This window comes from Drosophila innubila (genome assembly GCF_004354385.1).
Source record: "Drosophila innubila isolate TH190305 chromosome 2L unlocalized genomic scaffold, UK_Dinn_1.0 4_B_2L, whole genome shotgun sequence".
Taxonomy (NCBI): Eukaryota; Metazoa; Arthropoda; class Insecta; order Diptera; family Drosophilidae; genus Drosophila; species Drosophila innubila.
This window is the reverse complement of record NW_022995372.1, coordinates 15,927,859-15,952,935: the sequence shown is the minus strand read 5'-3', so window position 1 is coordinate 15,952,935 and position 25,077 is coordinate 15,927,859. Positions and strand designations below refer to the sequence as shown.

Below are 25,077 nucleotides of genomic sequence, written 5' to 3'. Positions count from 1 at the left end.
ACAATAAAAATTCTATATGAAACCAAAACAATGGATAAGTAAATAAATGCGGGAGCTGAGCGTTGACTCGAAATAAAAATATTTATAACACACAACACACACATATACACTCTTAGCTTTATGTTTGTTAATATTTTGTTTACAGCACGCTCCGCAAAATACTTCATCTGCGAATTAAATCTGACACAATGAAATCTGCTTTTACCATTCGCGTATTGTTGCGTTGGAGGTAAAGCTTTAAAAGTACAGCTTAACTCCAAAGGGATATAGTACAATATAGGGGTATTTATTATTGTTATCTTGTAAAAAAAAGAGAGCAGACATGCTCAACTTCATCCATTTTAGTCTATGTGTTTGTATGGTAAAATCTAATTTTTTCTAAATATATTCGATTTTTAATTTATATCCTGTATAAATTGTAAAAGGTATAAAAGAAATTATTATAATCAGAAATCGCAAAAAATTGTTATGAGTCTTAAAAAAGTCTTAACTAGACAAATGCAGAAATCCGAGATAGTACAATAATTTTTGGACAATTCCCTGAAACAGGATTAATTTTTATTTATTTTATACTATATAGATATATACTTAATCAATATAAAGTTGTTTTAACAAAATGAAAATAAAATGTTATTAGGTAAGAGTTATGAATTAAAAAAAAATAATTTAAATACATGGGAAAATCCGAGATATTATATTATATCTGCATTAGTTTTTAATTATAAAAAAAATGTTAATGGTATCCGGATTCATTAGCTGAAAGTAGACATTTTTAACTCTCCAGATTCTAAACGATATAGATATATACCTAATTAACATTCAGTGCTCCAAAAATATAAATGAAATATGGTTTTAAAACATCTATATTATGCCATAACACTAGATTATGAAGTAAAATTATGTAGTATAGTTTATAGAGATTTTTTTTCTTTTTTTTTTTTTGGTTATATTTGATTATATAATAAATATCGCTTAGTTTATAAAACTAAACGATATGTTTAGAGATAAATTGTATACCGTGTATACCAAAAAGTATACTATGGTATACGAGAAGTGATAAATGGTAGCTGAGACCTAGGTACAAGTAATACCCTATGCAAAAGAAAACATATGACTAAAAATTATTATTACAAACTACAGTTTATGAATTCACTTGCTCATCGATTCCTGTTTAGCTCCCTGATGCATTAGAAGGGGTGACATAATGCTATATCCATCGGGTGTTGTGGTTGAAAATGAATCGGTATTATTAGGGGGTATGTTAGCTGTGCCAGTTTCAATTTTGTCTGCGAGTTCAGTAAGGTTTTCATCGCTGGGAAAATTAAATTGTCGTAAATTGCTGGAACTATTGATTGGTGACAGAGTGTCCAGCGTGGATTCCTGGGTGAGTGGAGAGGATTGGCGTCCCGGAGGCAACAGTTCCATTTCATCGCTTTCAGTCTCCGGCATTTGTACGGCCGTGCCCGGACAGTCAAGGGTTGGAGTGAGCAATCGGGGATAGTTTGAAATGTAATCAATGACTTCCAAGGCCGTGGGACGTTTGCTGGCATCCTGACTCCAACAGGCCTTCAAAAGTCCCTCCAATGGCGGCTTGACACCACTCGGAATTTGCAAAGTATTGCCGCTCTTGACATAGTCCTGAACTTGCTGGTTTGCCATCCCCTGAAATGGATATGATCCAAAAGTAATAATTTCAAAGAGCACAACTCCAAATGACCAAATATCCGAAGCCGATGTAAATACTCCCAATGAAAGTGTTTCCGGTGGCATCCAGCGTACCGGAAAGAATTTCTTTACGCCTTTCCGATTGAAGCAATAGTAATCACTCTCGAATGTGGGTCGAGCCATGCCAAAGTCCCCGATTTTGACAACACGCTGGGAGTCAACCAAACAGTTTCTACATGCGATATCCCGATGGACGTACTTCTGTTCCGCCAGATAAGCCAATCCCCGAGCCACGTCCAAGGCATACATCGTCAGACGCTTGGATGATATATCCGATTCATCAGTTATCTTCTCGCTAACCATGTTTCTTCTGGCCAGAAGATAGGTCTTGAGATCCCCGTACAGCATAAACTCCATGATTGTGTAGATGGGCTCCACTTGCAGGCATACTCCGAGGAGCTTTACGATATTCTTGTGTTTGAACTTCTTCATGGCTTCTGCCTCGGCCAAGAAGTCCAAGCGACTCTCAGTCGATCCTCCAGATTTGAGGGTTTTTACGGCAACCGCAGTCCAATCCCCGGAACTAAATTGAGCTTCTCCGCCGTAGACTGTGCCAAAAGCTCCCTCGCCCAATTTACGATTGATCACCACGTTCTCCTTGGGTATTTCCCATTTATCCAAGGTATTGATTTTATTCCGAGATGGAGTTATCAGATCGATGCCAAACATCTTCATTATCTGTGCCGAATGTCGAACTTTTCGGTTGTATCGTTGTTTCCAGAAGTAGAATGATACGAAGGACATCAGGAAGATTGCCCCCAGACATATGGAAATACTAAATACCATGGCGGCCATCTCACAGCTGATATGTAGACCTCGGGCCAAGCCGGAGTAGGGACAATCATATCTTCCATCCTCTGGAATTTGTCCGTGGAACACTTCTTCTGAACTAAAATTTAAATATCCTCCGTTTGTGTGAAGATCGGATCCATTGCCCTCGACTTTGGGCTTAAACTTTCCCACCTCAGTATAGCTCATATTTCTCCATTGCAAAATATTTATATCGATAATACGTGATCCTCCGAATTCGCCTTGTCCGAATACAACTTTACCGGACAAACCATCAAAGTCCGTTTCCCAAATGAGTTTTGTCAATTGATCAGCTGTCCTCCAAGATTTTAATTTATTAACTGCAAACGTGTCATTGCGGATCAATCGATCGGCTGCGATCGCATAGGCCCAGACAGCATCATAAACGAATCCCACATAATTAGAAAACTTTTCATATGTATTTTTATACGAGGAGAGCCATGACTTGACTGTGATTCCCTCCTGCATCAGTTGATCCGGTTGGCCAAAAGGCGCATGCATTATGCTAAAATGTCCTTCGATTGCCTGCGATAAGCCAAACAAATCTATCGATAAATATATCAGATAAAATTAAGAAAATTGCTTACATCACGCAGTTGCTTGACTGTGCAGCGATGATTCACTTTCAACTCCCACATTTCAAAGTCCTTCGGTAGCCAGGATGGTAAAAACCAGATATAGTCGTTTGCTTGTGTCATCTGCAAAGAGACTTTTTAGATTAGCATTTCTTAAATTAAGACGGATAAAAGTAGTGTGATCACCGATTACAACAGCATTGAAATAATACATTCCGACCGATTTACATTTTTAATACATTCGGCATTCAAATTTATGCAAAGAGTCTAACGTTGTGTTTGTTTATTTTTACTATTTTACATTTGAATTCTCAAGTCTTAGCCGATTTAAATATAAAACATTCGTATCTACCTTAATATATATCCGATTTTAATCAAATCAAATGGGATAATTCACAGTATTAAAAGAAATTTTTCACAAAAAAATTTGAATGCTTATGTCCACTGCAACAACTACAATATTTATTTGTAACGAGTATTATTATGGGAAAAGCTTACCCCCAAGTGTATGGCTTCACATATGGCGATAGCAGCATTATGACTGTGAAGTTCCGCTATGATGATCCTTGAATGCGCTTCTTTAAGTTTACTCAAATGCTTAAAGAAAATATTGAATAAAAAAATATTCAATAAAAATTAATAGAGCACCTACCTCGTTCATATCTTCAGCGGATACATTGGTTTGAAACTTCCGATTGAAGGCCAAAGTAAAATTATTCATCTTCAACCTGCTCTCCATATAAGTCATATACTCAGCGTATTGCTGACCATCTTCAGTCAAAGTGGACACCCGATTCCAACCGAGCTTATGCATTAATTCCATATAGGCATCCACATACTGGCTGTTCGATCCGATGGTCCGAAAGAAATAAGGATAAGACTTTCGATCGGCGAAGGAAGCGCCATCAGCGGAGTAGGATATAACCATCATATTTAGGTGCCTCGATAGTCCTGCAATGGGCTCTACAGTCTCACTGCAGGCTGGTCCCAACACTCCCAACATATTCCCAATGTTATAGTAATGTATTAAGGCCTTCATAACCATATCTGACTTGCAATGTCCGTCGTTAATCATTATTTCTAAGTTATAGTCCGGTAGAATGGTTTTATTTTTGTTGATTGCCTCGACAGCTTTTTGGGCTGCCCCCACCATATTTAAATGTCCCCGATCCGTAACATTGATGGGAAATATTCCGCCAATTGCTAATGTTTTTCCCCTTTTTAGATCTAGTTTCCAGGACTTGTAAGACCTCTCGTTTCTTTTCATCCAACTGCAAGCAATCTCATTATAGATCTGTTCAGTATCTTCGGTCTTGTTGCTTTTAGAACTGAGCTCTTCTCGAAAGTACTCTAGATCTTGATCGCTTATAAAAAACGATCGCAAAGCATATGTCAGTCGACTGTCGACGTCCAGGCGTCTTTCATAAAATTTCACAATCGGAGTTAGATCGTATCTGCATCGCGAATCCTGTAAGTATTGAAATTCTTCACATCTGGGCAAAGTAATTTGGATATATTTATCCTCCACGATTGTCACAGACGGGGTCCAGTGTAGAACCATAAATCTCCTACGTCCAGGCAAATAACTTGCCCTATAAATCTCAGAAAGCTCCTCTATTGTTTCGTTAAATTTCGATCCCAACCAAACTACATTAAGATAAGTTTCTTTCAGCTCTTTCTCAATGAAATACGAATCATTTCGAAACTCTGCAATAAGCATTGCACATTTATAATTATCACATTTCGGATTCCCATATAGGTCGACGCTATAAAGACAAAAATAGAAAATCTTAACTATTATAGATATGAAGAGTTTTCAGTACTTCTTACCCTCTCTCCATTATGAGTTCGGTTACACTGTCTTCCATAAGATAAAGTTCGTAATAAGTATTATTGATATCTTGAAATATTGAGTATTCCAAACTACAAGAGTTTTTATCTGCATCTGGAACTTGTTCTATCGGCACAAACCAACTATATCGTCCGGCAGTTATGGAAACACCTGCATAAAATGTGTTATCTGGTACTCGCTTAATTCCATGGTGCAGCCAAACTTCCAAATTGATCATGCTAAGATTACGTAAACCCTCAAAAGCCCTAAAAAAAATTATATTAATTTAAAAACTGTATCTCAGTTAGATTTAGACTATTTTACCTAACATAATCCATAGTGAGCCAGAGATTATTCGCATCCATTGGATTTTTAAAGTGTATTGGTACAATTCGAACATGCTTGTAATTAAGAACCTCTCTTAAAAATATATCGAAAATACGTGTCATCAACTGATGTGTCGGCCTATTTGTCACTTGAAGTCCAATTGCAAATCGAGTTACTGGAGCTTCAGCAGGAATTTCTGAAAGAAAGACATCTATTAGAAGCTTTCAGGCTGTTAAAAAATTTATAAAGTCTTACCACCATTTTTAAAACATTGAAAAGTTGATTCTCCTTTTACAGGCTGGTATAAAAACCAGCAAATAAGCACGAAATGCACAAAAATAATGTGCCTTTGATGTAATGACATTTTTATATGTGGTCGCATTATTATGAATTTAACATTTTCAGAAAGTATTTGCGCTGTGAAAGTAAACATTTTGCGTAATTAATAAACGTATTAAAAAAAACTTAATAAATATATTATAACTTAATTAATTATATTTATTGATAAATTTTAATTGATTATTTTCCCAGACTTGGTACACAGAAATAGGATACATACATACATACATCCATACAACCTTTGTGATCTACGACTATCAACCAATCACAAGCCAGCATGTGAGTCCATCACTAGAATGTCTAGAGATCTTGCCATCTCGCTTTGCCCTTCAGGCTCAACATTTATTACAAGCCAGAGTTGCAGAGTTGTTGACAGGCAAAGAGCGAATTCTAAGAGTAGATTCGATAACAGAAGGCGTCAGTGTACATAAATTCATAATAACAAAAAGCCACCTTGTATACAAATAGCTACAGTTTCTTTTTATGCAAAGCCAAGCACAAATATCAGTTTTGGCCATAATTAGCAATTGCGCAGCGTCCACTTGCTTAGGAAAATTACTGCACGTGGAATTGACATGCGCATAGAAAGAAATAACCTCTAGCCATTCATATTGCTATTTTTGTTTCAGTTTATTTAGTTACTTTATTTATTTTTAAAACATAAATACATGCATATGCATACATTTATATTTGTTTACACACTTCATACATGCATTTATTTATTTAATTATTCAATAGCATTTGTTTACTTCGCATTTTGTCTCGGCCTATTCTTCATGCTTCGCAAATAAAGTGCGTCTCGATTTCGATCGGGGTCTTGACTTTCTACAGGGTTCTCCAGGTGCGCACATTTTAATATCACAACATATTTTTCTTATTAAAAATGTACATTCTCTTTTTTATTTTCCTTCATAAGTATAAACAATTGATTTTGGAAATTTTGTACATAAGACAGCAAATGAACATTATTATAATGGAAAAAAGAGTAAAAAATAATACAAATTTTTTGTTGTTGATGGCTTTAAATATGTTATATGTATTTCCGAACTGGGCACAGGTTATCTCATAGCCTTTTTGGGTTTTACCCAAAATAATTTTCAAATTCTTAAAAGCTCATTTAGCTTGCACAATTTGAAACTTTGTCAAGCAACCTTTTTCACAGTTAGATAAGCTACAAAATTTTGGTATTGCAATATTCAAGCATTTGATTAAGTGTGACCTAAACGAAATGATTCTCTACAACGTAGTCGCATTTCGAAATGAAAAATTGTTAGTGGATGCGTTGCAGTTATGAAGTCAATATTTAATGACTCTCTTAGTAAAGTTCAATATTGCATGTAAAATTATACACATGTGTGCAGTGCATAACGGTATGGAAGTGTTCTAATTGGCATACCCTGTATCCATAAAACTCTACAAAACGAACGAAAGGTGGCATATCATATTTTTTAACGGAGGAAATGTAAACAAAAATAAACAAATTGGAAAAGGCAAAGCAGTTAACTGCCTAAACAAAAATAAAAACACAAAATGCGTCGTAGAAATAAAAAGATGCAGCGTTGCCACTAATTAACAAGTGCAGCTTTCTGCATTGCTGATTGTAAGTACAGTTCGTCAAGCAATTGTTTCGACAAAATAAAAAAGTGCATATATATAAATTTTTTTTTTTTTAATTAGTTAAACCCAATGCATCTGAAAAATTAATCGTTTTTAGCTTGTATGAAATAAAACTAATAAAACAAAACTAAGAGAATTTTTATGCTTATACAAAGTAAAATCCTAATTTCTTCGAGCAAAAATGTATTTAAGTAAAGGCACTTAGACACTGGGTATCTGAAAGTTGCGCACTCTAGTTAACAAATTATAATAATAGTGCATTATGTTAAAAATACTACAACATATGGTCTAGTAATATGTTACACCGAAATGACTTTAATATGAATGCGCAAACAGAACACTCAAGAAATGCTAATAAATTTTATAGTTCGGTTTAGTTTCGGCTGATACGCCCACGGATGAGTTCTTAAAATAATGCTCAGCTGAATACTTAAAAATTTGAAAAGAAGCGTTTTGTCTTTTTTTATATTTATATATACTTAATAATAAAAAAAAAGGTGTCATGTGATGAATTTGTAAAAATATAGGCAAGTTTGTATTTTAATTTATTTATTAATTTGTTTATCTGTACAAAAAATATACATACATTTATAGTATATGTACACCTACAGAAATTTATTTTTCTTATTTTCCGTATACAGTTTAAATGTTTTTTTTTTTTAGACAACAGACAAGTGTATTAAATGCACATATTTATATATGTAAGTTCAAGTTATCTTTTTATTATAACAAATCACGATATTATTGTACACTTGTTATTCATAAACAATAAACTCTACAATGCAATAAGAAAATGCATGCGGAAACATTTGTTTTTGTCTTATATTATTTATTATTGTTTTTAACGATGCACGTGTTTTGGGATGTGTTCCGACCGAAGCTTTATTGTTGACTAAAACACAAAAAATAATGATCGGTCTATGCGGGACAAATTCAAGTTTCAGCACGGAGACTCTTCGTATTCTAAAACAATATCGACTTCAACAACGAAAAGAGAATAATGTTGCTCTTAAGTAATGCAAACCTCAAAGAGCAAATTCAGTTTCTTTGATCATATTCAAATGTTCAAAATACATATAAAAACAAAACAATAATAAATTTATGTTTTTGTTGTCGCAAACTTAATACCCTTCCAGACTGCTTTTATTAACAGAACAGCCTTCTAAATAACCACATAGATGTGCAGTTTCTTGACAAGTGCATTTTTTTTTAAATGTATATCTAATAACAGCTATTAAATATTCAGGTCAGATTTCGATAATTATGTACGTTACATAGTTTGTGACAATTTTAAGAGACTCCGCAAGGGTATAAAAAGCATAAAATATTTATTTGCATTTTCAGCAGATTTGTTGAGAGAATATGCAAATGCTTATATTAAATGCATTTCATGTGTTTATATATGTGAAGTACATATTTAAAATTAAAATATTTATGAATACTTAAACTGTGTAATAAAAAAGGTATAATAATAATCTAGACTGAAATCTGAGTAATACTCTCTTCAACTATGTATTTATATTATATGGAGCCACTCTTTCATTGAAATTGGAAACTTGAAATTCGTGTTAAACGACAACAAAAACAGAAGGCGCACAACAAACAGACTGTAAAAATGTTAACCTGAGAACTAAAAAAGAACCAAAATAAGGAGAAATATATTTGTTTTTCGAGAACCAAGAACAGGAGAAAATATCCACCACATTTAAGCAAAAATTATCTGTGCAGTTAGTATAAATAATATATCACAAACTACACTAGCTAGAGTAAGGCTAGCTGATGACATGTCTTCTAAACATGTGAAAATAAACTAATATCTTCTCAATTCTAAGCAAAATTGAGGTTTTGGTGGGTTTTCAATTAAATAAAAACTTGTACATATCTTGACAATTATATTAATGGAATATTAATTCAACCCCTGATGCAATTTATATGCAAATTGAATTGCGATCTCAACTTAATGAAATTAAATTCAAATTTCAAAGTCAAAAAGTGTGACCACGTTCCATGATTACAATAACGAGAGAATACTGTAGCCTCCGTGGCAAATTGTATGGCTCCCTTTTGGTATTTTTTGTATATATATCGATTATAAATAAGGAAGAATTTGTACATAACAGGAACAAAATTCTGCGTATTAAGTCATTTTTGCGTTAACAGTCAGCGGCATAAATGTTAAAGGTTTAGAGCTGACTCTGTGTTGCAGTGTTGCAACTTGCAAGCTTAGCTATTTTATAGTTAGCTCTTGCTATTTCCAGAGTTAGACTGCTAGAAAAATTTATAAACTGTTATTAGTCGGGAATCTGCCTTTTTTAAAAATATGTTATTTGCAATGTTATGTTATTACTGTATTTTCTAGTGCACCCAAAAAGCAAACTTAGATGTTTTCCGGCCAGAAACAGCTATTTTTCCTCTAAAAAGTTTTCAACACTGAAGCCGACTCTGTTGTATGGAGGCGATAGATTTATCGATAGAATTTGAATAAATAAATCAATATCGTTTTGTAAACAAATATTAATGTGACGCAAATAATTTTGTTAATCCAGCATACAATATATATTTTATATCAAAACAACTCCGAATAAGTACTATTACATTAAACAATATGGAAGATACATTACCAGATGACGCCTGGAAAGATTCCTTCGACAAGCTGCTGGATCCACGGCCGTAAGTGAAGAAACATCAAGATATCTCATTAATTACCCTTTAAATTCTTACAGGCAACTACGGGAGCTAAACATAATAAAGAAGAATGTACGGGCATCGTTTAATATTGATTCTAGTGTGGAAAATAGCAATCCCGATATTTTGATCGTCAACGAGTGTTCCTTGCCGAATCCGAATTTCTTGAATGTTGGCGATCCTTTTAATATAAAAAGGAAAAGTAGCAGCTCCATATCAACGCCTTGTCAAAAACGACTAAGCTCCAACCTATTCTATTGTGCACTCTCGCCAATAACCAGCATGAAATTGGATGGTTTGCAGACAAATTTTGATCATAAAGTGTCTGAAATTGGTAAATGTCCTCATATCGATATACTCGTACGTGCTATCGATTAATTACTTTAATCGTACAGGAAAAGAACAACCTCGAGCGATAAAACACGTTTGTTTTGAAATTAATGCATCAGAGCATTGTGAGAAGTCTGACGATTCTAAGGATAAATCTCGAAATTCGAAGCAAATACCCGAGGATGCTCGCAAACGTAGCCGATCTTCACTTGTCCTGCAACCTGGGAAATGGCGCAAATCTCTGCACACTTGGAAACGTACATTTCAAACGGATGCAGAATCCGCTTTAATTCCAAAAGTATCTTCGCCAAGGAAAAGAACGACGACGGAGAATTTGGCCAGTGCTCGCATCTCTGGAAGAAAGTCAACTTACCTAAATGATAGTTCAGAAAGTAACATACAAATCAGCTATGAGAAGGAGGTACTAAGATACTGCGCTCAACGAAGACCTCTTCGATTTGATTCGGCTTATGCGGCAGCCAAGATGATGAGCACCTGCAAGATTGGAGAGGGAGTCTACGGAGAGGTATTCAAGTATATTCCAAAGAAAAGCTCCGAGACCACTGTGGTCCTTAAGATCATACCGATTGAGGGCTCTGAACTGGTCAATGGTGAAGTGCAGAAGACATTCGAACAAATCTTACCAGAAATTATAATATCTCAAGAAATGAGCAATCTTCGAGTAAATCCCACTAACTCAACAATTGGGTTTGTAAATATCTATAATGTAAGTCCATATATATAACTTAACAATTAATAGTTAAATGTAAACTTGTATTTAACATTAATTTCACAATACAGGTGGCCTTAGTCAAAGGAAAATATCCGCTGCATCTATTAAAACTTTGGGAAGAATATGACGAGAAGAAAGAGTCGGAAAATGATCATCCCGAAATGTTTACTGACCGTCAGCTATACATAGTTTTGGAGCTAAATTTTGCAGGCAATGATATGTCCACGTTCACATTTTTAAACGCCGAACAATCTTATCATGCACTGCAACAGGTAAGTTAATGCAAAAATATTCGTTAACAGAACTAACTTTAAATATTGTCTGAACATTAAGGTCATCCTAACACTGGCAGTTGGAGAAGAAGCATTTCAATTCGAGCATCGAGATTTGCATTGGGGGAATATACTTGTCGAGGAAACAGAACTGAAACATATTGATTATAAGCTAAACGGCAAGGACATGCCGGTGGCCACAAAAGGAGTTCGAGTAACCATTATTGACTACACGTTATCAAGAGTTACTGTTGGCGAATGTTGCCATTACAATGATCTTTCCACTGACGAGGAGTTATTTGCAGCTTTAGGAGATTACCAATATGACATTTACCGCATGATGCGGGATGAACTTAAGTGAGTATTCAGTAATCCACGACGAGACTGAAGTCTAATTTTATTTATATACTTATTTGTAGAAACAATTGGTCAGCTTACGCGCCCAAGACTAATGTAATGTGGCTATCGTATGTTGTATCCAAGCTAATTGATGGCGTTATCTACAAAAACACAACTAATCGCACACATAAAACATATTTGGCAAAACTTAAGGCTTTTAACAAAATAGTGTTGACATTTAAAAGTGCCGTTGAGTGCGCCAACCATATCTACAGCTTAAATTAGAGTTATATATTTCTTAATAACGAATTGAAGTTACATTAAAGTATTATATTTTTTTTTAGTTCCTTAACGACGTAAAGTTTTTTATTCAATTAAATATGACATTAATTTTATTCTACTTAAATATTAATTTAGTTATTATTAATATTACTAAATCAAATTCTTTTAGTACTTAAATTTATTATATTTTACGAAGTTACAATAGAAATTAAATTTAAATTCGTTTGAAAATAACGACTATTTGCCAAAGCTTTCTGCAAAACCATAAGTGAAAAGCTCAGTACTTGAAAGCTATGTAGAGCTTTCATCCTTTCTCAAGCGAGGCAACTGCAAACGAACTCAGTTTCTGTTCATGACACAAATTCGCAACAACGGGCAAAGTGCTGCATTTTCTACAGTGTAAATAATGCAATTAAGGACCTAGAATTTAGATGAATTTCATTCGAAAAATTACATCAATGTGTGAAATCAATTTATAAGAAGATTACTTACAAATCTTATTTGTTACATACATACGATGTAAATACATATACAACACAATGTATGAACTGTAGTGCAAATAAAAATAAAATCCAAATAAATGGTGCAAATATAAAACAAAGAGGGACCTTTTGAGTAACTTTGTATAAAAATCGATATTGTTTCATACTTTAAAAGCGCCGTTGCTAAAACAAAAAATTAGATGCAAAAGTAAAAAGTATTTAATTACATGCATATGTATGTTTGTACGCACAAACTCATGTACATACCTGTATACATACATCCTTTGTGCTTACATATGCATGTAAATATGTATGTGTCGATTACTAATAACTTATACATACATTTATTTTAATTTGAACAGTGCTGCCAGTTAATTAATAATTAATGTGCTTTGGATAGTCCTAAATATTTAGGAAATATGATAAATTAAAAGTTCACTCCGGACAGCGAGTCCCTAGTACATATAAAGGTGAGTAATGACGGGAACAATACTATGTACAAGCACACATTTTACATACAATCTATGTAAGTTTGTAGATGTAATGTGATTATGTATGTAATTGTACTTAGTATTTATTTAATTTTTTTTCTGTGCATCATCAGCTTTTGCAGGCTTAAAAATATATATATATTTCCCTACAAACATACACATACGAACATACACATTTGGGGGTTGCTGAAGTCATCCACTTCATCAAAAAGTCATCGCCTTGTACTTACCATATGTGCAAGGGGAGCAAGGGTCTATTTAATATTATGCTTATGCTTCATCCTTACCGACATTGTAAATAAGTTTATGTCGGTATGTAAAATTATTTACACACATTTATAGTACACACACATACACCTGTGTTTGCAAATGCAATCATGTATGCATATATTTGAACCTCGTAAATATGACACACACTCTCATGTAATAATTGCTAACAGGCACGTATACATGCATATGCGTCTAAGTAAAAAAGAGCTTTAATATGGACAAAATAAATAGATTCTGTTGATTTAAATTGAATTACCTGTTGAAGTATTGACATGTACATACGTACATAAACATGCAGATGTGTATGTGTACAGAGAGCATCATCATTATTGGCTAAAAAAGTATACGAGCATGCAATTTTCTTAACATGGCTGACTGCTCAACAGCCGGTCATCGTAAAGGTATGTGTGTTTGGGGGTGTGTACGTACAGTGGTTCACCGCTTAAATGAAACAAAGCCAATGTATAATTTTATCGTAGCTATTAAACTGTTTTTACGCAGACATAAGTTGAAAATAAAAAAAAAAGCGTTATTTTTGATTTGATTTGATTGAATTGATATTCAAAGATCAACAGTGGCTTTTTAACCCACAACTTTAATTATAAATTTGGAATTTTTATTGTAGATTAAAAAATGCATGCCGTTGGAATACACTCGGCGATGGCGATTAAGCGCCAGCGAAAACGCCGTGATGAACAGAAAAGGGCAAGAGAGAGACGTTACAGCACTCAAAGCTCGGAGAGCGGAGAGACTTTTCATTCTCCAAGTGGATCAGTAAGACGTAAATACAACCATCCACATCATGCAGTCAAAGCAGGACCAGGACTAGATAGTCAGGTAAGTAAATCTGTTAACAGCATATAGATTGATATTTATTCCAAGTTCATCATGAAATATTTATATATCTGTTTATATATGTATGTTTATATCTAGACTAGTACATTTTGTTTTTCTGATATTTTAGGTGGTAACGAGTATTGGTATGCTGCATATTGGCATTGTTTTCATTGTTTTTGGAGTTTTCCTCTGTGGAGCTGGCATTATTCCAGATGAGGCAATGAACTGGAACGTGTTTAGTAAGCTTACACCTCTTAGTGTATTTAGATTTTGAATCTTTATGGTCCCTATGAATTTTGATAGGCTCTAACAATGCTTGGTGGAATGAAGTAACTTGCACTGGTCTGTTTTCATTCGGATTAGGCCTATTTCTGTTGGTTCTAAACTGTCTAATAAGCCGAAAAGAGGAAGAGGATCTCGAGGATTATGTACAACGTCAGCTTACCAGATCGCGATCAGGTATGCATCTAAAATCGATAACTTTGTGAAACCCAACGTCAGGTTTAAAAGATATTGGTTTTAAATTATATTTTATGACTTTTAATAAAATTTAATTTTTTTTATTTCTTATTTGTGTTATTAAGACAACCGAAAATACTATGCATTATACAATTTTAATTTAAAAATTGTAATAGTAACTTTGCTGAAAAGTATGCTAACAATTTTTTCATTTCACAGGACATCGCCTTGAGCGCGATGTAGAAACTGGAGTTTTGACCACACGTCATGCTCGAAAGGCTGTAGCTTTGCAAAAAAACGGAAGAAACGGACCATCGTCTCCTACGGATGTCGCTGTAGTGCATTGTGGCTCTACAGAAAGTATATCCAATGGACAAATAGTAGGTCGTAATGGTAAGCTCTATTTTAAGAACGTTGAAAAAGAATAATATTTTTTTTTGCTCAATTAATTTTGCAGGGATAAACACTTCGGGCGATATACTACTCGAGAAGATTGTGGAGGAAGACACCCCGTATTTGAATGAGCACAGCGCGGGAATATCGCCAATTGAAATTGAGAATGATACAAAACAACTTCTAAGAAGGGAATCAATAACAGATGCAATCAACATAACACGCATATAATACTTAGGTACTTATGCTATTTTAAACTTTAAGTACTTACAGATGCTATTTTTTTCAAATCATAAATAGATGTTACTGTTTAAACAATCCAATAAAATAAAAGAAGAAAACCAAAAAAAATCCAATAGGTGTAAAATATATAAGTATATATAATACATAAACATATGTAATCTATATAAAAATTTTTGAAATATCTTTTTAACTCTTTTTTATAATATGACAATTACTTAAAACTATTATATTACATATATAATAATACTTATGATGTATTTATAAAAGTCAAAAACAACTGACATTTATTCAAAAAAAAAAAAAAAAATACATATGTATGAACAAGAATATATTATAATATTGTCCAAACAACTGTGTGAGGATTATAGAGAAATTTACATTTCATTAATGTACATAAACATGTGTATACATTTTGTCTTACTGCTTTTTTACCCATACATAAAATTTAAATACATATATCTCAACTAAGAAGCTATCTACAGACGCTATAGACGCTACCAAAGAACTTTCTTAACTAAAAATATATGTATTAGCTAAATATTCGTGCATATATACCATACATAAGTGATTAACTGAATTCAGACTTACCCACAATTTATGCTTACATTACAATTAATGCCTATTCAAATAATCAAACATACAAATCATAATTATATATTCTGTTTATCTGCTCAGCTGACAAAAATGCGACTTGAATGCAACATTGTTGCAATAACAAAGTTAAAATGTAAATAGCCAAGCAGAATTTACACTAAATGTAACAAAACATCAAAGAAAATAATGAAGATTTGTCTACATTTTGGCATTTATATTAATATTAATTTTATACCCGAACTTTTTGTTGTGATCCTTAAACTTGTATGTATGTATTTTTTTTAGGTATTTTTGTGCAGATTTAATTAAGTAATTGAAATAATGCTTCTACATTAATTTATAAGTAATTATTTCAACTAGGGCTGTTCCAAACATTGTAACCTACTATTATGTATTACTTAACTTATATGATAACTGAGTAATTTCCAAAAATATTCAGATATTTTGTTAAAAAAAATTCTGAACCAACAAAGTGCACAAGAAAAGAATGAAGACTATTTAAAGTAAACACTCTTATTATCTGTATATACATATGTATTTATTTAGGTTTAGATATACCAACAAATCTACACGTAAATCTAATTTTTTATTACTTCGAAAGCGAAAACTGAATAAATAATTTAATAAAAATAAAACAGAAAACATTTTAATTAAATTAAACTCGGTGTTTGTGTTAACATTCTGTTGTGATTTCTATATGGAGCGCATAAGTTTTTTTTTTAAATAACAATGAGTTATTTTATGTAAAATTAAACAAAGATTAATATTTTTATTTGAAAAAATATGTCAATATTTCTGTTTACCTTTTTTGAAAATTTAGCTATAAAATAGCTAAGTTAGCAACAGTGGTCTTAGGAATCCCATTAACGATAAGCTCGCAAAAAAAAGAGTAATCGAATAATCCATTTCTGTGCTCCGATAGGATGCAAACTTATCGATAGCAATACATCTGACTTATTTTTTTTGTCAAGATTGAGAATTTTTTACCAATAAATTAAATCATAATAATGTTTGCCAACAGACATGTTTTTAAAGTAGAGTTGTGAACTGTAGACACTGGCGTGAAATCAGAAGTATTGATTAACTAATTTTGGGCAGAAGCAAGACAAAATTAATTACCTTTGTTAACGATGACCAATGTTGACGAAATAATAATCGATCTTCCCCCTCTAAGTTTCGAAAAATGTATGTCACAATAACTTCGACACTTGACGGCAGATTGTATGTTGATAATTGTTGTATGTATATATGTAATCGTAGGTCCAGAGAGCGATGACGAACGCAATAAACGACTGGCAATTGAAAAATTAATAGCTGACAGCCCGGAAAACCACATACCAATCGAGGAACTGCGCAAACTGGCGTTGAGTGATTTGGGCTTGGTAAACGATGACCTCAGACGCATTTTGTGGCCACAGTTGGCCGGAGTGGATGTCACCAGCTTGGAGCGTGCTCCAACCCTCGATGAGTTGCAAACTCACCCGGAATACAATCAAGTTGTGCTTGATGTAAATCGTTCCCTGAAACGCTTTCCTCCAGGCATTCCCTATGAACAGCGCATTGCATTGCAGGATCAACTGACTGTTCTCATACTGCGCGTTATTAAAAAGTATCCAAATTTGCGCTATTATCAAGGGTATCACGATGTGGCAGTAACATTTCTCTTGGTCGCTGGCGAAGAGGTTGCCTATGCCATCATGGAGGAGCTGTCCACAACGCATTTTTCCGAGTGCATGCAGGAAACAATGGAGGCAACCCAAAGGCGTCTCATGTTCATTTGGCCAGTGGTCTTATATGAACAGCCCGAACTGTTTCAGTTCCTGCAACGCTCATCGGTGGGCACATTATTTGCCCTGCCCTGGTATTTAACCTGGTTCGGACACAGCTTGAACTCATACAAAGCCGTTGTGCGATTGTATGATTACTTCCTAGCCTCCCCAATATATTCACCAATTTTTGTGACTGCTGCAATTCTGTTGTTTAGATCACAAGCAATATTGAGCGAGGACTGTGATATGGCATCGGTGCATTGTCTCTTATCAAAGGTACAATAATCCAAAAACATTTCAAAAACATCAATAATATTATACACCTTTGCTTATCTTGCTAAATTTAAACATTTGCAGCTACCAGATGATTTGCCGTTTGAGGATTTGTTGAAAACGTCGAGTAAATTATACGAAAAATACAGTTTGACTGTAATCGAGAAAAAGGTTGAGGAACTTATAAAATTGGAGTAAGTAAAATATCCACTATTGCTCAACATTTTTACTATATTTAATATTGTTAATTTTAGGAAAGAGCAACGACTGCTGGAAGAGAGACACCGATTGCGTCCACGTTCAGCGTCTTCTAAGCCAAACTATAAATTAAGTAAATGGTTTTTGAATATCTTGACCCCAAAATCGCTTATGATGACAACCGCTGTTTCGATTGTGGTAGGCATTTGTGCATATTACTACAAGAATCAGTATTTAGCTGCGGGTATTAGCTGAGTCATTGGCTATTTCCATCCAACGCTATACTATGTATTCCGCTCTATACCAAAACAGCCGAAAACCGTCGGTTGTATGGTCGAAATTTGCCTTTATTAATTCGTTCACCTACTCTTAAAACATGCATGTGAAAATTAACATACCCAAAAGGAACTATGTACATTATGGAAAGGTTTTTGGGTTAAATGTTTAAAGCCGTGTGCTGATTGTAAAAATGAATGTAGTTTTGAATAAATTCAGAGGTTAATACATATGTGTAAGCTACAAGGTAATATAATATATTTATGAAGTTCGTCACATGAATTTATAACAATATAATAGTGAAGTAATGTACATACGAGCAACTCGTTTATCTTATTATGCATACATTAATAAATACTGCAAAAATTTATGTACAGTTATATATAACTATATGTTTTGTTAAATTCATTATTGTTTTGGCTATATACTAATTAAAATGATACTTGTAATGTTTCCGATAGAAAATGAGGTTTTTACATCTATTTAAATAATTTTTTTTTATATTTTATTTACATGTAGAGGACTGAATAGTAATATAGCTCATCCAATTATTATTTTTTTTGCTTATAGATAAGGAGTGTAACTAAGAGTATGCCCAATATTATTATTTGATTGCTTTGTCGCTATTGAGAGATTTTTCTAATACCTCGATGAATGCATTAAGTTGATCCAAGTTCATTTCGAACATGAGAGTTTCATCCTTGGAATTGGATCGACAGTGTAAGTTGATTGTAACCACTTGGCGTACATTACTCCGATAGCTGCTGTCGCCTAATATCAATCGAGTGTCCCAATCAAATGACACCACACACTTTGTGTTACTTCTCAGATATTCATATCGCCCAAGAGCATATTCCACGGCGTCTTGTCTGGCCGCAAGCACCAACGGCACTAGTGGCCTTAAGTCGGGGCTTAGAAACGACAACTTATCGGCAGCACCTGGTTCAACATTATCTGTACAACAATTCCTGTAGTATTTGGATATTGTACGCGTTGCAAGCAAGAAATCATCTGGATTTTGAAAGCCATATTTGTGTGACAAGCGAAGTGCCTGTTGATCACTTATATTTCCAATCAGAAAATCAATTGATAAATGAAGAACCTGCCAGAGATAGTTTAATTAAAATAAATGCCGAATTAAGCTATTAAATTCATCAGTGTACCTCCATAAATATTTCTTTATTATTGATATTCTTCAACAATTCCATTGCTTCGGCTGCTGCAAAAACGATTACTTCACATTAATATAATTATCGAATTCATCGATAATAGCGATGAGCGATATGCTTTTATTGCGGTCACAGTGACAACTGTAACAGTTACAAAAAAAAACATATCAGTGACTGTGACTATCAGTACAAATTTCTATTTAACGAATATTTAAATAAAATAGTACATCAACTAAAAGAACTAAATAAATAAAAAAAATTAAATGTGGTCGGATATAAAAAAAGACAGATATTGCAACTTATTATTTTTGGCTGTCATTATTATTCAATTTCCCTACAGTTGTCAGTTGTCCAATTATTTGTGAAAAGAAATCATTTCTTGAGCTTGAAGCTATTAAATTATTTACAGATTTGTACATCTAACTTAAAATATTTTCGTAGTGAAATTAATATTGTGCTCCTCATTTTCACTTGCAGTATAGGGCACGTTCGAAACGCAGCCCTCGGGATCATCGCGGCTAAATAATTTACTATTCGACTCATTGAGATTAATAGCTGAAAATCTATCAAGAACTGGAGCTATCGGTAAGCTATGATACTGTTCGAATTGTTCATTGTCAGTGCCAAAATGAAGTCGTAATTGATGCTGTATATTCTCCTTCTCATTAGCACGATTTCGTTGAAAATCTTCCTCTACCCTAAAATAAAAAGAGAGGTGAATAAAAAACGGATGTTGATGTCTTGAAAAATAATATTATTATTTTCGAAAAAAAAATATATAGATTAACATGCTTACTTTTTTAACGCTTCAAGCTCCCCTTCCAAAGACATTTTGGTTTTAGCGGCTTTAACCGATTTCTCCGTATGCAATTTTTTCTCCAAAAGTCGCACAGGATTATTGAATGAGAAACGTTGATGCAATGGCTTCTCATCCTCCAGTTTCAAGCTATGTTCCTTTATGGACTGCAAATTTATTATATTATTTGTTGGTAAGACTTGTTAGTAGTTAAATATTTTATGGATTGTTACCGTTGTTGGAAAAATTGGTGTTTTATCCTGTAAACTTTGAGGAATATGTCGCTGTCTACTTTTAAAATGGCGATTTGCTTTGAGTTTTGGCTGGACATCTGCTTGAGGTTCCGTCTGCACAGGTTTCATTTGATTTGGTTGGTCGTTGCTTCCTGGTAAGTACATTACATGCTTTCCTCCAGTTAGAAATTTAATCGATTGCGGTTCTATAGTAAGCAGTCTTTGCCTTTTACTATTATACTCTAGACTCTTAGTATGATTTTCCATACCACTGACGTTTTTATGTAGCAACCAATTATTACAGCCTTCAAATTTGGTTACAGAAACATCGGTCGGATCGGACTGAGGATTCGATTTTCTGGGACTTAAAGCAGATGGACCTGTGTTGTTATTAAAAAAATCCTCTGTCTTGGACTTTTGTAGACTCTTGTAGATGCAGACCTTCAGAAATGAGAAGCTATTAAAGTTTTCATAAATTTACGATATTTATATATATTGTACTTACATCGCCAGCGTCTACTCCTCGATTATGTTGTAGATGGGAATCCCTTGGGAGGGATAGGCTAAAGGTGTGTATGGGCGATACGACAGTTTGTCCTGACTTTTTATTCATTTTGCTACCATAAAACAATAGGCCATCTCCTTCCCATTTGGAGCGATACTCATCGGAGCTCGAGTCATCATCTGTACTAAGTCCCTTAGCTCTGTCATCATTATCCTCGCCAAGATCTTGTTCGGGAGTCCACGTATTAAGTATTTGGTTCGATCTGGAGACCTGACGAACTTGTTGTTGTGTTGTTCGGTTTGGTTGTATAGGTCTTTCACTGGCAGAATTTCCCGTCCAAATATTTAAACTCTCCTTCATTTGCGAATTCTCCACGCGATCCAATTCTTCCATGAGTGAACGCCAAGCCAATGTTGGACTAAAGGAAGGTGTCTCTGCCTGTCGACGAGGTAGAGTTGGCCGAATATGCACCAGTAATCCATTATCATTCATACTCTCCTCCGGAATGCTCGTGTTTTTATATTCCATATCATAGCTTAAAATATTTGGCAGCTGAGCTTCATCGCTGGCAAGATTCTCGTCAGCTAAAATAGTGTATACTTAGAATGATGAGAAAGTGTAAATTTCACTAGTACTCACCAGTGACTGTTTTTGTAGTATCTGCGGATCCTACCATTTCCATGCCAAAATAAAATGTGCGTTGTGTTTTATTTCCTTGAGCAGAAACAATCACATCATCCACATTTCCTTTTGGAGCTGCAGTTTTTTGAATATTGCTGTGATCATCATACTTCTGATGATTATCCATATTCACTGGGATTTTCAATTCGAAATTCTCTGATTTGCGACTTTTCAACATGATGGCATCGGAGCTTTTCTCTCGTCGATAGGTGAATTGAGGTCTTTCTATTAAAGTACTTTCATGTTGATTACCACCCAAAGAGTTTCGATTTTCATTTCCTCTTTTAAAGACGTCACTTCGGTTCTGAACTGGCTTCACTGGTGATGGCTTTGTAAGCTTCAATTGGCGATCTGAATTCTTAGCAAAGTGTATTGGTTTTGCATGATCTGGTTTTAAATTCGGATTCGGATTTGGATTGCGCAAAATCTCAGTATTACTCTTTATGATTGGAGTAGTTGGATTGGCTGCTGCTGGAGCTTCGGGAGCTCTTCGCTTTTTGGAATACTTGTTCCGATTACTTGGTCTAGATGTAGATTCCAGCACATTCTTAGTGGCAGTGGGTTTTGATTGATTCAGTTTATTTATAAGTTCAGGCTCTGAATACGTATGCCGTTGCATTCGTGAGAGATTTGTCTCCGAATCCCTCGTCTTGGTCTTAACGTATAGCAACGTTTGGGATCGTGTGAATTCGGAATTTTGATCATTTTTTCTATTTCCATCTCTCGCTGTTTCTATTATAAATGTTTTGGATCTTTGACTAAGAGCATTTGAGATGCTTTGAGTATGATTTTCATTCGGTTTTCTTCCACTAATCGTTCCTCCAGAATTTAATATTGCACCATTCGTTGTAGCCCTCAAATTTAGCTTTTTGTCCAACTCTGGCAAAACCTTAAAAGGGACTTCAGCTTGTGCCTTTGAATCCTTATCAAAACCTGGCGGTTGATATGATCTTCTCCATTGTGGATTTAAATTACGTTGCGGATTAATTGGGCTAGTTCTAAAGCCAGTTCTACTCAACTGACTCTGACTATGACTGTGATGATGCGAACTATGTCCAAGGTGTTTAAATTGTGATTGAAATTGTGAGGTTCGATCGATTCCCGATCTCCCACTACTTATATTGTGAGCACTTCCCGAATTCCCCATTTTGGTGTTTCTGCAATTAAAAATCATTTATGAAATGTAACTACATGCGCATGCATATACAGTTAGTCAAGCAAATATTTTGATGGTAATTATCAATAATGCGCTTCTGATCTCAAAACAAAAAAAAAAAACTATAAATAGGGGTGATTTATGATTAATTTACCAGTAAAAATTAGGCTGGAGTCACACTTCGTTTATTTTTTAAAAATCTTTGAAATTTCCATACAAAATTTAATTTTGCATGGTTGTTTTGTGTAATTTGTCACTACTATTGTCCGTTTACCAACACTGATTTGGTCACACGGTCACAAGTAGCTTCTTTAGCATCTACATAACCTACATCATAGTGGTTTTGGGAATGTAAATGGTCCTCGAGCTTCTTTATCCGATGTATTCATAATTTTTCATGATATTGTTTTTCTACTGAGATTTTTCACATTAAAATTGACAAGACCATTAGATGTAGATGGTAAAAAGATCATAAAATTGACAAGTTGAAGATAATTAGTGTTGGTAAACGGGCCACAATAATGAAAGTTGCAGAAAACAACAACAAAAGAGTTCATTTTGTATAGAAATTTCAAAGAATTTTTTAAAATAAACTAGGTTAGACCCCAATCTAATTTTTACTGGTAAATTCATCATAAATCACCAATTAATTGTGTTTTTTTTTTTAAGATAAAATTTAAAATAATATCTGAAATTTGATCCTTGTCAAAATAATTACACACTGTATATGTATAAGTTTGCATTACAAGTCGACGTTTGCACGATGAACTACACAATAACAGGTGTAGAGCAATTGTTTTCTATCTTCTTTACAACAATATCTATGATAATTTTGATTTACTTATTAATATCAAAATTTGTACTGCAGAATTGCATTTTTTAAATCTACATACATATGTACATACATATGTAGATACATAGCTTGCAGACTTAACATCACAACAAAAATCGCTAGCTCTGCACATTCATGTATTTATGTATTTTTTTAATGTTCGCATGTATGTGTGCGTTCTGACCCACAAATGGTTTTCTCATCAGTAATCATTTATCGAAACCTAATTACTGTCATACAAACAGACATACATATGCATTTCTCTCTTCATGGACCCTACGTAAATACATACATACACACGTACGTACATACATACATACATATTTGTGTGCATTAAGAGAAACGTTTCTGCCAACAACACATTCCACAATAAATACACATATGCAAATTCAAATTCAGGTATTTCAGGTACACAATACGTCTTTAGCAAAAATTCGTTTTGTTTTTAAATTCATAACCGAAGAGTTGTTGCATTAACTTACAAATAATTGGCATAATTTATAGATAACTTTCTTTTTCACAGAAAATTATCATTGCTTTTGCTTTGTTTGCAGAGGGCACATTCGAATTTTGTTTGAATGTTTACCTGCATGTACATATGTATATACATACAGACTCAGGTACATATATTTTTATGGACATGGATACATTTTATGATTAGCTGGACACTTGTACGAACAATTACATATGTACATATATTATTTCAAGTAACTAAAACGTAATTATATTTGGTTTTTTTTTTGCCAAATATCGCGTTCCGTTTTCTTTTATTTTACCGGACTGCGAAGACAGCAGCGATCACAATGCGCAGAAACGCTTTCACAACAACATCGATCGCGCCAGTTGGAAACTTGACTTCCCATTGTCAGTGAGAGTAGAGAGTCAGTCCGAGAGTGAGCCAAAGTCTGCGCTCTTTATGTGGCCCAAGAAAATCCAACTGAAGCTTAAGTTGTTATGTATGTGTGTCTGTGTGTACGAGTGTGAGAGAATTTTACCAGTTCTTTTTCATTCATAATGATCAATTCAGTGAGCGGGTTTCAAGCAGTCTCGTACATATGTGTGTCTGTCCCAGCGCCCATTGGCATGTAACAGGTAGAAGGCGGCCGCATATAATTTACGTGCATATTTCTGATTAGCTTCCACGGTTTGCTTAGCTTGTATGTATGTAATGTATATTGCAGAAAATATTTTACAAAGTATGGAGGCAGCACTGGCGCCACCTAGTGGGTGCAGCTTTGTAACGTGCTTCTTTGTGTATGTGTGCGTGTAGGTTTGAATATATGAAACAGAGTAGCCCTAGACAACTAGATCACATTTATTGTATTGAAGTTGTTGTTTTCTCCATATAATTAAACAAAATTTTAGCAAATAGAAATTGTTAAAATTATAATTTTGGGTTTAATTTTTTTTTAAATATTATTGCTCATTTTAATCAATCTGAAATTTCCACATTTATCCAGATGTTTTTCCTGATTTGATCATTTTTACAATTCCTGATAAAAACCTAAACCAGCCATTGCCTCAAACTTTTTTGTTTCAAAAATAAACCATTTAA

At 34.0% G+C, this 25,077-nt stretch overlaps 6 protein-coding genes across 9 annotated transcripts; 3 read left to right on the top strand and 3 right to left on the bottom strand.

The window, feature by feature from the left end:
- Positions 1–671: 671 nt before the first annotated feature.
- Positions 672–7,863, bottom strand: LOC117781749. Its single transcript, XM_034618567.1, has 8 exons — positions 7,834–7,863; positions 5,524–5,685; positions 5,266–5,464; positions 4,941–5,207; positions 3,763–4,876; positions 3,609–3,707; positions 3,123–3,233; positions 672–3,060 (listed from the first exon to the last, which is right to left on the bottom strand). The coding sequence occupies exons 2-8, from the start codon at positions 5,648–5,650 to the stop codon at positions 1,150–1,152; spliced, it is 3,828 nt and encodes a 1,275-aa protein (XP_034474458.1). The 5' UTR covers positions 5,651–5,685; positions 7,834–7,863; the 3' UTR covers positions 672–1,149.
- Positions 7,864–9,721: 1,858 nt separating this feature from the next.
- LOC117780354 (putative serine/threonine-protein kinase haspin homolog) lies at positions 9,722–11,932 on the top strand. Its single transcript, XM_034616846.1, has 6 exons — positions 9,722–9,894; positions 9,948–10,243; positions 10,305–10,966; positions 11,041–11,244; positions 11,306–11,601; positions 11,664–11,932. Exons 1-6 carry the CDS (start codon positions 9,830–9,832, stop codon positions 11,866–11,868), a joined length of 1,728 nt encoding a protein of 575 aa, XP_034472737.1. The 5' UTR covers positions 9,722–9,829; the 3' UTR covers positions 11,869–11,932.
- Positions 11,933–12,751: 819 nt separating this feature from the next.
- Positions 12,752–15,120, top strand: LOC117780875. Its single transcript, XM_034617554.1, has 6 exons — positions 12,752–12,817; positions 13,734–13,945; positions 14,073–14,184; positions 14,249–14,404; positions 14,624–14,797; positions 14,862–15,120. Exons 2-6 carry the CDS (start codon positions 13,742–13,744, stop codon positions 15,026–15,028), a joined length of 813 nt encoding a protein of 270 aa, XP_034473445.1. The 5' UTR covers positions 12,752–12,817; positions 13,734–13,741; the 3' UTR covers positions 15,029–15,120.
- Positions 15,121–16,579: 1,459 nt separating this feature from the next.
- On the top strand, positions 16,580–18,380 carry LOC117781720 (TBC1 domain family member 20). Its single transcript, XM_034618530.1, has 4 exons — positions 16,580–16,819; positions 16,895–17,679; positions 17,761–17,870; positions 17,931–18,380. The coding sequence occupies exons 1-4, from the start codon at positions 16,765–16,767 to the stop codon at positions 18,127–18,129; spliced, it is 1,149 nt and encodes a 382-aa protein (XP_034474421.1). The 5' UTR covers positions 16,580–16,764; the 3' UTR covers positions 18,130–18,380.
- LOC117781726 lies at positions 18,204–19,483 on the bottom strand. The gene is made up of 2 exons (XM_034618535.1): positions 19,314–19,483; positions 18,204–19,252 (listed from the first exon to the last, which is right to left on the bottom strand). Exons 1-2 carry the CDS (start codon positions 19,356–19,358, stop codon positions 18,755–18,757), a joined length of 543 nt encoding a protein of 180 aa, XP_034474426.1. The 5' UTR covers positions 19,359–19,483; the 3' UTR covers positions 18,204–18,754.
- Positions 19,484–19,624: 141 nt separating this feature from the next.
- On the bottom strand, positions 19,625–24,403 carry LOC117781716. Of its 4 annotated transcripts, XM_034618523.1 has the most exons (7): positions 24,109–24,403; positions 21,493–22,691; positions 20,854–21,437; positions 20,618–20,789; positions 20,349–20,554; positions 20,116–20,282; positions 19,625–20,017 (listed from the first exon to the last, which is right to left on the bottom strand). In XM_034618523.1, exons 1-7 carry the CDS (start codon positions 24,162–24,164, stop codon positions 19,744–19,746), a joined length of 2,658 nt encoding a protein of 885 aa, XP_034474414.1. In that variant the 5' UTR covers positions 24,165–24,403; the 3' UTR covers positions 19,625–19,743. The 4 variants fall into 4 exon arrangements, with proteins under 4 accessions (XP_034474414.1, XP_034474415.1, XP_034474413.1 ...); XM_034618524.1 differs by having other exon boundaries at positions 20,349–20,789; positions 24,005–24,402; XM_034618522.1 differs by having other exon boundaries at positions 20,349–20,789; positions 24,109–24,402.
- Between the last annotated feature and the right edge of the window lie 674 nt (positions 24,404–25,077).

Excerpts from the sequence above, each read along its gene's own strand:
- LOC117780875 (XM_034617554.1), top strand. The coding sequence starts at position 13,742 with ATGCATGCCGTTGGAATACACTCGGCGATGGCGATTAAGCGCCAGCGA. Across the intron at positions 13,946-14,072 it reads GACCAGGACTAGATAGTCAG|GTGGTAACGAGTATTGGTAT; the intron begins GTAAGTAAATCT and ends CTGATATTTTAG. Across the intron at positions 14,405-14,623 it reads GCTTACCAGATCGCGATCAG|GACATCGCCTTGAGCGCGAT; the intron begins GTATGCATCTAA and ends TTCATTTCACAG.
- LOC117780354 (XM_034616846.1), top strand. The coding sequence starts at position 9,830 with ATGGAAGATACATTACCAGATGACGCCTGGAAAGATTCCTTCGACAAG. Across the intron at positions 11,245-11,305 it reads CTTATCATGCACTGCAACAG|GTCATCCTAACACTGGCAGT; the intron begins GTAAGTTAATGC and ends CTGAACATTAAG. Across the intron at positions 11,602-11,663 it reads ATGATGCGGGATGAACTTAA|AAACAATTGGTCAGCTTACG; the intron begins GTGAGTATTCAG and ends ACTTATTTGTAG.
- LOC117781720 (XM_034618530.1), top strand. The coding sequence starts at position 16,765 with ATGACCAATGTTGACGAAATAATAATCGATCTTCCCCCTCTAAGTTTC. Across the intron at positions 17,680-17,760 it reads TGCATTGTCTCTTATCAAAG|CTACCAGATGATTTGCCGTT; the intron begins GTACAATAATCC and ends AAACATTTGCAG. Across the intron at positions 17,871-17,930 it reads GAGGAACTTATAAAATTGGA|GAAAGAGCAACGACTGCTGG; the intron begins GTAAGTAAAATA and ends TGTTAATTTTAG.
- LOC117781716 (XM_034618522.1), bottom strand. The coding sequence starts at position 24,164 with ATGTCCATAAAAATATATGTACCTGAGTCTGTATGTATATACATATGT. Across the intron at positions 22,692-24,108 it reads ATATACATATGTACATGCAG|AAACACCAAAATGGGGAATT; the intron begins GTAAACATTCAA and ends TTTTAATTGCAG. Across the intron at positions 20,790-20,853 it reads GAGGAGTAGACGCTGGCGAT|GTCTGCATCTACAAGAGTCT; the intron begins GTAAGTACAATA and ends TCATTTCTGAAG.
- LOC117781726 (XM_034618535.1), bottom strand. The coding sequence starts at position 19,358 with ATGGAATTGTTGAAGAATATCAATAATAAAGAAATATTTATGGAG. Across the intron at positions 19,253-19,313 it reads ATAAAGAAATATTTATGGAG|GTTCTTCATTTATCAATTGA; the intron begins GTACACTGATGA and ends TATCTCTGGCAG.
- LOC117781749 (XM_034618567.1), bottom strand. The coding sequence starts at position 5,650 with ATGCGACCACATATAAAAATGTCATTACATCAAAGGCACATTATTTTT. Across the intron at positions 5,465-5,523 it reads TCAATGTTTTAAAAATGGTG|AAATTCCTGCTGAAGCTCCA; the intron begins GTAAGACTTTAT and ends TCTTTCTTTCAG. Across the intron at positions 5,208-5,265 it reads CTCACTATGGATTATGTTAG|GGCTTTTGAGGGTTTACGTA; the intron begins GTAAAATAGTCT and ends AATTTTTTTTAG.